This window comes from Primulina eburnea, chromosome 1 (genome assembly GCF_022965805.1).
Source record: "Primulina eburnea isolate SZY01 chromosome 1, ASM2296580v1, whole genome shotgun sequence".
Lineage (NCBI taxonomy): Eukaryota > Viridiplantae > Streptophyta > Magnoliopsida > Lamiales > Gesneriaceae > Primulina > Primulina eburnea.
Window position 1 is genome coordinate 33,589,994 of NC_133101.1, and position 13,256 is coordinate 33,603,249.

The following is a 13,256-nucleotide window of genomic DNA, read 5'->3' on the forward strand; positions in this document are numbered from 1 at the left end:
GGCTCGGGTCAGAACTCAACGATGGCCATGGGTATATCCTCATTCCTTTAACTTTGTTCAGTGTTTCTCGATTCCTTGAATATTGTTTGTCGTCTTGATTGACTTGCAATTCTATTTCCTGCTTTGTATGATTTTGTATCCGAGAAACCAAAGGATGGACAATTGGTTTATCTGTGTAATTGGGCTAACTCTTTTGACGCCAGGTTTCTGTGTGGAATTATGGATTTGGTACTATTAGGCCATTCATTAGCCTTTGCTTTATAGGTGCAGTAAAGTGGCCATTGTTTGGTCCTGTAGTATATACCAGTAGCAATTGGTTTTCTGAATATTTCTTGCATACATGCATTGGTTTTTGACCCCAGCCGACCTATTGACCCTGGTTCTATCCCTGTTGGCACCCCTTTTGTTGGTTTCTTTTTGTGCACAAAGACATGTTTATTCTTAGCAGGTAGCATAGATTGGCCATGGGTTGGCCTTAGTTTACCAGCGTATTTGACACCTAAGCCTTGGTGTCGTTTGGGGCTCTTTGAAACACAGGTAAGACTTAACCCTTACGTGCTCTTATGTGCTCTAATGTGCTGCATCTACTCAAGATGATTCCCTCGCCCCAAACATTATGCATTGCACTTCAGTCGAATCCCTTTACCACATACACTTATATGCATTTGCACTTCAGTCAGACCCCATTCCCGCATACACGTATATGCATATCGCACTTCAGTTGGACACCTTTCCCACATACATGTTTACTTACTGTTCTTGCATGCGGTGACTCCGCTTTGATTCGTTGACTGTTGGTTTGGTGTTGTGGTTGTTGGGTGATGGATGTGGAATGAAGTTGGGTTTGTATGTGATGATGTGTATTGGATGTTGAGAAGGAGTTTCTATTCGTTCTTAATCCACTTAACCAAACTCATTTTAATAGCTTCAATCAAAATCATATGTTGGCTTAAAACTCCTCGCTCGCGATTATTTCCTCCCCTGATCTCTTGTTGAAATAAAATGAATTCAATATGATAAAACTGTCCTCTTGGCCAACTTGAATGGATCGTTTTTATTTCATAACCAACAAATATTTACATTAGTGGCCCTACAGCCTACTTCAAATAAAATCTTACAACATGAACATGAAGCTAGAACATATAAAAATGGCTGGCTAGCCTATTTTTCTTCCAAAGTCAACTTCTAGGTCTTCTTGGGGTTCGCATAACGCCTTTGTTCCCTTCAGTTCCTCTGTTGTCCATGGGTGAGCTCAACTCCCCGCTCGCTGTGTTCCTTTCCTGCCATATCTAAGTGGCCTCAAGGCCTACTTCATGAGTCTGTCACTGCACATGCAAACAACCAATTTATAATGGCGGTATGGTCTACTTCACAAAGATTTCTCGTACCATAAAAACATTGGAAATAAGTGGCCATAAGGCCGACTCCCTAGTGAAACAAAGGGTCTTCAAAATAATGAATGAAAGTGGCTTACTTTCCCACTCTCTCCGATCAATTTTATTGTTGAATCATAAACAAAAAATATTTATTTCAGTGGCCCTAAGGCCTACATCACATGAAATCTTGAAATAAGGAACTTAATATTTACAAAAATGGCCCCGAAAGCCAACTCCCCACTGAAGAAGGCCACCTCCCCCACTGAATATTAGCCTTCGTGTTTGCTTCACTTGCAAGATTTTCCTACTTCTTCCCTCATACTTGGAAAATACGACTTGAGATACTTTCCGTTTATGCATCTTTTGTGTGGATGGCCATCTAAGCTTGATAGCCGATATGCATTTCCGTCTAACAACTTATGTACCTTGAATGGTCCCTCCCAGTTGAGAGACCATTTGCCCAACTCCCTATCCTTTGTTCCTATTGGTAGTATGGCTTTCCACACTATTTCTCCTTCATGGAAAATTTTCTTGTTAACTCTTTTGTTGTAGATTCTCGCCACTTTCTGTTTCTGTAACACCAAAGCATTGTACGCTTGGATTCTCAGCTCATCTAGTTCTTCCAAATCCATGATCATTGCTTCATTATAATGCTCAAGGGAAAGTTCATTTTGCTTTGCCACTCGCATTGATGGCACCATAATCTCCAATGGTAGCACTGCATCATGGCCAAAAGTATGGAAAAAAGGGCTCACTCGAGTGGCAGTCCTCTTGGATGTTCTGTATGCCCACAAAGTTTCTGATAAGAGCTTTGGCCAATCCCTGGGATTCTCTTCCATCATCTTTTGTAGAATCTTTATCAACACTTTATTTGACACTTCGGCTTGCCCGTTGGACTGTGGGTAATGAGTGTAAGTTCGGGAGACATCTTCAATCCCGAAGCAACCTGTGCCAACTCGTCTGCCTCCCAATTTTCTTGTCTTGGGACGTGGACTAACGACACTTCCTCGAAATCATCTAGAATTTGGGATGCCGCGGTATAGTAAGGAGCCAAGGACAAACTTGTGCATTTGAACTCCGCTGACAGCTGTTTGAGTACCAGCTGAGAATCCCATGTTATTAACAAAAATTCTCTTGCCCCTAAATCTTTCAGAATTTCTAATCCAATTACCAATGCTTCGTATTCCACTTGATTGTTGGTGCATGGGAAATCCAAATTAAAGGATAGAGCGGTTTTCACACCTCTTGGGGAGGTGATCACAATACCAGCTCCAGCTGCTGTTTATGTACTTGATCCATCAAACTTCAACTCCCAGGGTTGAACTCCCACTCCACAAACTGGAAATCCAACCTGTTCTCCAATAAACTCATCAAGTGAAGGATGATCTGCTAAAAATCGGCGATAGCTTGGCCTTTTATTTACTTTTGGGGGTAATAGGTCAATGTAAACTCGGCCAATGCCAAAGACCATTTACCAATCCGCCCCGAGAGAATGGGTCTATTAAGCATGTATTTAATCAAATCGGTTTTAGCCACCACAAACACTCTTGATTGAATCAAATAATGTCTTAACTTAGTACATGCATAATATAGTGTTAAGCATAGGTTTTCAATCACAGAGTATTTCACCTCTACTGGAGTAAGGAATCTACTCAAATAATAGATGGCTTGTTCATTTCCTTCATGATTATTTTGAACTAGTAGGCATCCAATCGATTCATGAGCAGCAGAGATGTATAATTTAAGGGGCATTCGATACCTGGGAGGCATAAGAACATGTGGATTAGATAAATATCTCTTGATCACATCAAAAGCTCTCTGATGCGACTCTTCCCATTTGAACTCCCCGCTGTCTTTGAGCTTCAACACCTGTGAAAACTCCTTTGTCTTCCCTGCAAGGTGAGAAATAAAACGCCTCAAGTAATTCACTCGCCCAAGGAAGCGTTGCAACTCTTTCTTGTTTGTAGGCGGATTTGCTTCCGTAATGGCTTTGGCTTTGTTTTTATCCACTTCAACTCCCCTCTGATGCACCAGAAATCCCAAAAAGTTTCCTGCTTTCACGCCAAAGGCACATTTCAGTGGATTTAACTTCAACTCATGTTGCCTCATTCTTTAGAAACTCTTCCTCAAGTGTTCAATGTGATCAGCAGCTTGTTTAGACTTCACAACGATATCATCTATATATACTTCAATATGATGCCCTATCATGTCATGAAAGATCGAGTTCATAACTCTTTGATACGTGGCCCCTGTGTTCTTTAGCCTGAATGGCATAACAAGCCATTCAAACGTACCAACAGCTCCCGAGCATCTGAATGCTGTTTTGTGAGTGTCAGTTTCCGCTATTTTGATCTGATTGTAACCCGAGAATCCGTCCATGAAAGACAACAACTCATATCTAGCCACTAAATCAATTAACATATCAGGTATCAGCATCACATATACATCTTTGGGAGTTGCACAGTTCAAGTCTCGGAAGTCGATGCATATTCTGACCTTGCCATTCTTTTTCATGACTGGCACAATGTTCGAAAGCCATTCGGTATATCTGATTGGTTTTATAAACTTGGCTTTTAACAATTTCTCAACTTCCTCTTTCACTTTCAATTCAACTTCTTTTGACATGCGACGAGATGGCTGTTGAAATGGTTCGAAACCTTCTTTGAGTTGAAGTCGGTGTTCGACAAATTTTCGATCCAATCCTGGCATGTCATTATAACTCCATGCAAAACAATCTTTGTATTCCTTCAACATGCTGATCAAGTCTTGCTTCAACTGCTCTTCTAGTAGCGTACTCAAATATACCACTTTTGGATTCTCAAGCTCCCCAAAGTTAATATCTTCCAATGGGTCTTGAACTTTATGTTGGCCATCTTCCATTTGAGATGGCGCCATCAATAACTCATCGACTTGGAGCTCATCATCTTCGTATTCTTCTTCTTGGACAGCCTCAGTTCCATAGGTGTCCCATGCTTCCTCTTCTTCTAATTTGCCCAGTACTTGTTGGACATGCGCCTTCCATATAGAGGTTACAGCTACCTCTTTTCCGTTTTGGTTCGTTTCAATCATCAACCTCCTCAATAAATGGTTGAATTATCGGCCTAGGCGGCACGATAACAGTAGGCTTGATGATTCTCTCCAACACCGAGCTTGGAGTTGGTGTTTGCATGTACAATTGGCTTTCTTTCTTGCTATTGCCACGAATTTTGATAGGCCCAAAATTCCCATTGTAATATCTGGCCTCAACTGCACTTGCACTTGTTTGGAACGGCTGTCCATCCGCATCTACAACCTCCACATCATCCCCTTTCCAAAATAACAAGTTGGTGCATTGAGGATGGGATGCACTGATTTTCATGGATCCAATCTCTGCCTAACAATGCTTGGAAGTTGGCGGAGGAGTTCACCACAAAAAATGCACATAAAGTTGACATGCTCCCTACAGTAACATCAGTGTGGAGTACTCCAATAGTATTGGTGGTTTCCCCGGTAAACGCAGCAGCAGAAACCTCAGTAAGAATCAAATCTTCTTCAGTTTTGCGTGTTCTTCTTTTTCCATTGATTCCTTGGGCATCAACTCCCCATCCTCTTGTTCCATAATTTTAAATTTCTCTGGTAGTATGACCACTCCTGTGGCACAATTCACGGTGATGTGAAATTCCCCAACGTAAAAATTAATTGTTTTTCTTGATTTATCATCCTCTTCTCTTAACAAATCATCATCATCTTCCCAAACTTATCCTCAGTTGCCGATCTTCCAAATTTAGATTTACTCCCCACTGGCTCCCTGGAGAGTGGAAAATCAACTGTGGGTTCATTTCTCAACGTAGCCGACTCTTATCTTCTTGCAATAGCTCTTTCTCTCAAAAGCCGTCTCTTTTGTGTCCTAGTCGGTGGCCTAGAGAACTTTTTGTGTCGGGCCACTCTCCAAGACTCACTGAACTCCCCTCTGGCTGGAAGGACGTATCTCGGCTTTGCTCTCCGGCTCTCAATTATTTTTCCTTTTGAGATTTCATATGCACGTCGCTCTCTGCCTTGATCAGCTGATACTTTCCTGGTTTCCACCTTTCGTGACTCAACTTCATATGTATTTCTCATGTCCTAGTAATTTTGGTACTGATCATGAGATGATTCCCCTCTGAACTTTTGATTCTCACGCACTGATTTTTCAAGGAAATGTTGGTTCCTCGGCCTAGAGGCCGCGGATTCACCAACATTTCTAGGGAAACGCCGCTAAACTGTTCGCATTCGATCGGCACTATGCTTTACATGAGCTTCAAACAATTGACCTTTTGGAATCCAGTATTTCTTGATTACTCGGTCTTTCACTTCAAAGGATCAGCTTCTTTTCTCATTGAGAAGATCCCTCAAATCTGTCACATTCACATTAACCAAAGCCACTAGAGGAAAAGGATCATCATCCACCGCCATAGCCTCTTGTTTGTTAAGGAATTTCACAACTCCCTTGTTAATTCTATCATGCAAAAGGTTCTTGAACGCCCAACAAGATTTGGTGGCATGATTATAGGAGTTGTGGTATTTACATTACTCTCGTCCTTCAACTCCTCCGTAGGTGGCATCCTATGATCAGGTGGGAATGTGATGAATTTTTCTTTTACCAAGAAATCGAAAACTTCTTCGGTCTTTGACACATCAAATGTATACTGCATGTCTTTGGGGAGATGGGAGCTGTTCTTCTTTTCAGGTTCTGCTGGCTTCTTTTTTAATAGGGGAACTGTGCAAGAACCAGCTGATCGAATCTCTTCCAGTGCCACATCTTCCACCTCCTGATAATAAGACCCCATAGCAGTTTTCTTCTTGTACGACTCTTCCTGCAATATTTCTTCGTATTCAGCCACTTTGGCAGCTAGCTCGAAAAAATCCCTGAACTCCATCCTTGGAATTTCTTTCTTAATTCAAAATCCAGCCTCTTTTGTGCCATCTTCACGAATTCGGTCTCAGGTAGGAATAACTTGCACCTATTCTTTATCTTCTTGAACCTGTCTGTGAATTATTCCACAGACTCTCCTTTCTTTTGAGTAACTCTGGATAAGTCAGCAATGCACACTTCTGGCTCTGTTCTATAGAATTGAATGTGAAATTGTCTTTCCATCTCTTGCCAACTCATCACTGAATTTCTGGGGAGTGTGGCATACTAAGCGAATGCAGTCCCAGTGAGGGAATTCGGGAATAGCCGCAACTTTAGATTGTTGAAGTTCTCCAAGTTGGCTAATGTGGGGACCCGGGCTCTAATTCTTTTTCTTGGGATTAAATGGATCGTTATTATAAAACATGGGTCAAATTTTCGCTTTTTACATAAAAACACATGTAACAAAACAAGCATACATTCTTTATTTAATTTACAACATACAACATACAATACATGTCTTATTCTGTATGTCCTCAACTAACCAGTATTAAAAGACAGTACATAATAAAAGACAACTACTGGTCCATCTGCTACGCCCGTGATCTCCACGCTAACACGATCATCTCTGTCTCGACCCAGATCCTGCCCCACCTGTTGTTATGTACACATACAGACATAACAACAGCCGGAAAACCGGTGAGAACAAATCCCAGTATAAACATGTATACATGCATTAAAACAATCTAAAACATGAAACATGCTAATATGAATGTCATTCATATATAATCATACAATGCGAGTCTAATCATGTCTAGACGCGACTCGACTAGAACTCTAGGGATCCCGTTGTGAATAATACGGCACTGTCTGTCACCTACCCTCCCAATCGAGGTGCTGTCCGTCTTATTCCTAGACTTCGGCCTGATCTGTATCCGCGTCTAAAATAGGGGCGGTGATCTTCCCCTAAGATGTGATATCGCCGAACGTCTAGTAGTCTGCCTGATCTCCAGACTGTCCTATCTTAATGCATGAATACACAATCTGTAAACAAGCATAATCATTCTAATGCAATGCCACATGATCTGTAAACAAAGCATAGCAAGATTTGTATACAAGTTCTATAAACAAATCTATAAACAATCATAATCATATCTAGATATAAACAATAAAACAAGTATGTGATTTTGGTTGGGAAACTCAAATGTGATCTCATTTGAGTCGTGATTCCCCAAACAAAACATGTACTATACCTTTCGTCGCACAGTTGCTGTCACGGTTGACAATACGAATCTGAAATGGAAATGTTGATACAAAATCTATCAATCTCTTATCTAATCAACACAAATCCAAGTCACTACGTGATCTCGATATAATTTGACAGCATAACAACATATATTCGTAATACCGGTCAATCCAAATGTTAAACTCAATACAAGACTATATCCTCAAGTCACCAACATTACAATATCTTTGTCAAGATCGTACAAGCTGCATAATCTCATCACAATATCTGCTGAAAATAACAACAATTACATTTGACATCCATTCTTTGATCCGTTTATGAATATATCATGTTCAATACGGCAAGAACACCATATAACTATCATATTCCAATTTCCTCAACATCTAAAATCCGAACCATGCTGAAATTAAATGAAACTTACATCACTTTGTAGCCGTCGATGCAAGGATCAATAATCTAAACTCGGATTTAAAATCAGATAGCTAAATCTTGCTAAATCTTATTTCAAACTTTGAAGAACTTAAGAAATTCTTAGAAGGAGCTCTCGGTTCTCATCTGCTGAGGAGGAAAATGGCTGAGTCAAGCACCATCTATATATATATGCCATGTGTCAAGACAAGAAGAAGGGGTGGATGTCTCGCATGCAGCACCGCGGGTGCGGTACTGTAAGGAGCGCGGGTGCGCCAAGCTTTCGGCAGCCCTACAATTTTTCCAAAACTGTCGACCGCGGGTGCGGTCTAATTCTACCGCTGGTGCGGTGTGGCTATGGGAATTTTACTAACTTTCTGCCCATTGCACCGCGGGTGCGGTGCTTGCCAGACCGCGGGTGCGGTCTTGCACAGCTAAAATTTCATATTTTATCGCATCGTTTCGCCCCGTCTGTTCTTGCGTTTCGTATTCAACTATCTACAAGAATCTCAGGCATTACATTTCTCCCCCTCTAAGAAATGATTTCGTCCTCGAAATCGCATGTCATTTTGTCAATGCAAGTATAAAAGTAATCACATCAAAACTAAACAAATACTTACATTATTGAAATAACTCGGAATGTTTTTGTCTCATATCTGCCTCTGTTTCCCAAGTCGCTTCTTCAGCGCCGTGATGACTCCATTGGACTTTCACTAGAGGAATAGTCTTTGTTCTGAGCTTCTTTTCCTTCCGATCAAGAATCTGTATCGGTTGCTCCATATAGCTCAACGTCTGATCAAGTTCGGCTTCGTCAGGCTGAATAACATGAGAAATATCTGGCATGTATCTACGCAACATCGATACATGAAACACGTCATGTATTCCGGATAGAGACGGAGGAAGAGCAAGTTTATAAGCTCGATCGCCAATCTTTTCAAGAATTTCGTAAGGACCGACGTATCTAGGAGACAGCTTCCCTCGTTTGCCAAATCTAACAATGCCTCGGAAAGGAAAAATCTTCAAGAATACTCTGTCTCCTTGCTCGAATACCAACGGTCTACGTCTGACATTGGCGTATTTCGCTTGTCTATCCTGTGCTGTCTTCATTCTTTTCTGAATAACTTTCACCTTCTCAGTCATGTCACGAATCATGTCTGGCCCAAGTTCTGGTACCTCTGAAACGTCATCCCAGTATAGTGGAGATCTGCACTTCTTACCATATAAAGCTTCAAACGGTGCCATCTCAATGCTCGTCTGGTAGCTATTATTGTAAGAGAATTCGCAAAGAGGTAAGGAATCTTGCCAACTAATGCCAAAATCTAGCACAACAGCTCTCAACATATCCTCTAAAGTCTGGATAGTCCGCTCTGACTGTCCGTCTGTCTGAGGGTGATAAGCAGTACTCAGGTGTAATGTCGTACCCAAGGCCTGCTGTAAGCTGTGCCAAAAGTGTGAAGTGAATCGTGGATCACGATCTGATACGATAGACTTCGGCACTCCATGCAATCTGACTACCTCTCGAATATATATCTCCGCCATCTGATCTTGTCTATACGTCATTCTGTATGGAATGAAACAAGCAGATTTGGTCAATCTGTCAATAATAACCCAAATCGCATCGCAACCTCTGGATGATCGAGGTAACTTCGTCACAAAATCCATGGAAATGTGATCCCATTTCCATTCTGGAATAGATAAACTCTGAAGTAACCCCCCGGTCTTCTTCCTTTCAGCTTTTACCTGTTGGTAGTTCAAACACTTAGACACGAATTCTGCAATATCTGATTTCATATGTTTCCACCAGAATTGTGTCTTCAAGTCATTATACATCTTCCTGCCACCAGGATGAATACTGAACCGACTACAATGTGCCTCTGACAGAATCTGCTGTTTCAACTCGGCAACATCTGGTACAACAAGATGGTTATTCACGTATAGCACATGATCACGTACCTGATATTCTGATAAATGTCCTGATCTGACCATTTGAATCGATCTTTGCACGTCCTGATCTCTTCTCTGTGCTTCTTTGATCCTCATGATCAAATCTGGCTCAACTTGAATAGCAGCAAGTCGTAGTGGCCTCTTATCTGTCTCAAATGCTAATCCAGAGAGACAGCAACTTTCAACCAACTTTGTAACACCTATCGTCGATAAGGACAAGGTACATACCTTTCGACTCAAGGCATCTGCTGCTGCATTTGACTTTCCTGGATAATATTTGATTTCACAATCAAAATCTTTTAGTAGATCAAGCCACCTACGCTGCCTCATGTTCAGTTCTGATTGAGAAAAGAGGTACTTCAGGCTCTTGTGATCGGAGTAAATCTCAAATTTCTCGCCGTAGAGATAGTGACGCCAGATCTTTAATGCAAATACGATAGCCGCCAATTCAAGATCGTGAATGGGGTATCGAACTTCATGTGGCTTCAATTGTCTCGAGGCGTATGCGACCACATGACCTTGCTGCATAAGAACACATCCCAACCCTCTGTGAGAGGCATCACAATATACAACGAAATCACCCGTACCTGAAGGAATCATCAAGGCAGGTGCACTGGTCAGCCTTTTCTTCAATTCTAGGAAGCTAGACTCACACTCCTCAGACCATAGGAATGGCACATTCTTCTGTGTCAATTGTGTAATTGGCTTCGCAATACGGGAGAAATCTTGGATAAATCTTCAGTACTATCCTGCCAGACCCATGAAACTGCGTATTTCTGGTACCGAAGTCGGTCTTGGCCAATTGATCACAGCTTCCACTTTACTCGGATCAACAGAAATACCATCTCCAGAAATGATATGCCCCAAGAATACAACTCGATTTAGCCAAAACTCACATTTTGACAATTTCGCATACAGTTGTTCGTTTCTCAACGTCTGCAAGACAATTCTGAGATGCTCTGCATGCTCATTTCTGTTCTTCGAATACACCAAAATATCATCAATGAAGACAATCACAAATTCATCCAAATATCTCTGAAACACTTGGTTCATCAAGCCCATAAATACCGCAGGAGCATTTGTTAACCCAAAAGGCATGACAATAAATTCGTAATGTCCATACTTGGTTCGAAATGCTGTCTTCGGTATATCTACATCTCGAACTCTGAGCTGATGATACCCAGAACGCAAATCAATCTTAGAATAGACAGAGGATCCCTGCAACTGATCAAATAGATCGTCAATTCTAGGGAAAGGATATTTATTCTTGATCGTTGCCTTATTCAGTTGCCGGTAGTCTATACACAATCGCATCGAACCGTCTTTCTTTCGCACGAACAGCACCGGAGCTCCCCAAGGAGATAAACTAGGTCTGATATATCCCTTGGCCAGAAGATCTTCTAACTGTGCTTTCAATTCTTTTAGTTCGATGGGTGCCATCCTATACGGAGCTCTCGAAATAGGGACGGTACCTGGTACAAGATCAATACTAAAATCTACCTCTCGCACTGGAGGTAATCCTGGGATTTCATCTGGAAAAATATCTGGAAATTCCCGTACTACTGGCAAATCCGCCAATACCGGGCTCGACTTCTGCATATCTACAACATAAATAAAGAAACCATCTGCTCCTTTTTGTAACAATCTGTTCATAGTAAGAGCTGAAATCAAGGGAATCCGAGATCTGGAACCCTTCTTGTAGAATTTCCACTCGTCTGTCATCTCGGGTCTGAATCTAACAATCTTATGGAAACAATCTACAGTGGCTCTGTACTTCGTTAGCATGTCAATACCGACTATACAATCAAAATCAGCTAGACCCAACACTATACAATCTAGGTCAATCTCATTCCCCTCAAACTGTAGAATGCAATGTTTAACCGTAGTTACAGATATCAATCCACTTCCCAACAGAGAATTAATAGATACAACATCTAACAAAGACTCAACAGGCAATGAATGCAACAATGCAAATCGCTCCGAAATGAATGTATGCGATGCACCTGTATCTATCAAGAAATAAGCAGGATAACCATAAAGAGAGCAGTTACCTGCTATAACATCATCTGGTGCCTCTTGTGCTTGCTCTTCTGTCAATGCAAACACTTGAGCCTGTTGCCTCGGAGGTTGATTCACTGTCTGACTACCTCGCGCTCTGGGTTGAGTCGGTGCTGGTGGAGGCTGGAAAGAGTGAACCGATGATGCCTGCCGCTCAAACTGAGGTACTGGCCCGGATGCTCGTCCACTCTGGGCTGGCTGTACACTCCTCTGTGGGCAGACTTTGGCAAAATGCCTCGGTTTCCTACAAATGTTGCATCGGCCTGTAACTCCCTGGCACTGTTCAGTCGCATCTTTTCCTCCACAGGAACTACAATAAACACCTGAATACCTGGTACTCTGATCAAAACTAGTCTGTCTTAATCCACTGGAGCTTGAAGAGCTGCTCCCAGGTCTTTTAAACTATTTCCCCTTCGCCTTCAGCTGTTCCTTTCTGCCACTGCTACTACCGCTGCTTTCAAATCTAGGAGGAAGAGATTGCACTGAAGGTTGTGGTGGTCTTGGCGCAGGAGCAACATATGGAGCACTCCGCTGTCTTATCAATCCTGCTTCTGCTCCTTTGGCCCGATTTAACGCATCTGCGAAATTATTCGGTCTCCCCGTATTTACCAACGTAAAGATATCTGGATTTAAGCCATTGATAATTGATCCGCCATGGCCTCATCATTACCTGAAACGTGAGGTGCAAAGCGAAGCAAAGAAGAAAATTTAGCAACATACTCTTCAATATTCAGTTGACCTTGCCTCAAGTTTGCAAACTCAGCGCCTTTATCTTTACGGTAGGATATAGGAAAGAAGCGCAGATAGAACTCCGTCTGGAACACTTTCCAGGTAATCTCTGTACCACGTTGCTCTAGTGCTCTTCTCATGTTCAACCACCAGTTCTTGGCTATGTCTTGAAGTTGATGGCCAATGAGCTTTATTCTTTTCTCGTCACCATACTCCAAAGACTCGAATAACATCTCAATGTCTTCAAGCCAACTTTCACAATCCACTGCCAGTTCTGTACCTTTCAAGGTTGGCGGTCGAAAGGATTGAAATCTTTTGAGCAGCGTCTCCATTGGCATAGCAGTAACGTCCATTGGATCTCCGGATGTGCTACCCTGTTATGGTGCTGTGGGTCGTAGAGGCACTGCTGCTCTTCGAGGAGGCATGTATCTAATAATCCAACTGATTAGTATACCAAATATACAACCGTCTCAGCCCTCCTCTAGTCAGTTACCTCTGATCTAGAATCGGTTCTGATTCAGTTAAGCACATGTCATAATCAAATCAGATAACACACACGCAATAAAGAAAGCACTAATCATGCTAGCACATCATAAAGCAAGGAAGAAGACTTAATCTACCCCGCTCA

The 13,256-nt window shown here is 41.9% G+C and overlaps 1 protein-coding gene across 1 annotated transcript; it reads right to left on the reverse strand.

Annotated features, from left to right (window-relative positions):
* Nucleotides 1–1,663: 1,663 nt before the first annotated feature.
* Nucleotides 1,664–3,485, reverse strand: LOC140806727 (uncharacterized). The gene is made up of 4 exons (XM_073163270.1): nucleotides 3,136–3,485; nucleotides 2,667–2,788; nucleotides 2,323–2,564; nucleotides 1,664–2,272 (listed from the first exon to the last, which is right to left on the reverse strand). The coding sequence occupies exons 1-4, from the start codon at nucleotides 3,483–3,485 to the stop codon at nucleotides 1,664–1,666; spliced, it is 1,323 nt and encodes a 440-aa protein (XP_073019371.1).
* Between the last annotated feature and the right edge of the window lie 9,771 nt (nucleotides 3,486–13,256).

Excerpts from the sequence above, each read along its gene's own strand:
- LOC140806727 (XM_073163270.1), bottom strand. The coding sequence starts at position 3,485 with ATGAGGCAACATGAGTTGAAGTTAAATCCACTGAAATGTGCCTTTGGC. Across the intron at positions 2,565-2,666 it reads GTTGAAGTTTGATGGATCAA|TGGAATACGAAGCATTGGTA; the intron begins GTACATAAACAG and ends CCAACAATCAAG. Across the intron at positions 2,273-2,322 it reads AGGCAGACGAGTTGGCACAG|TCCAACGGGCAAGCCGAAGT; the intron begins GTTGCTTCGGGA and ends CATTACCCACAG.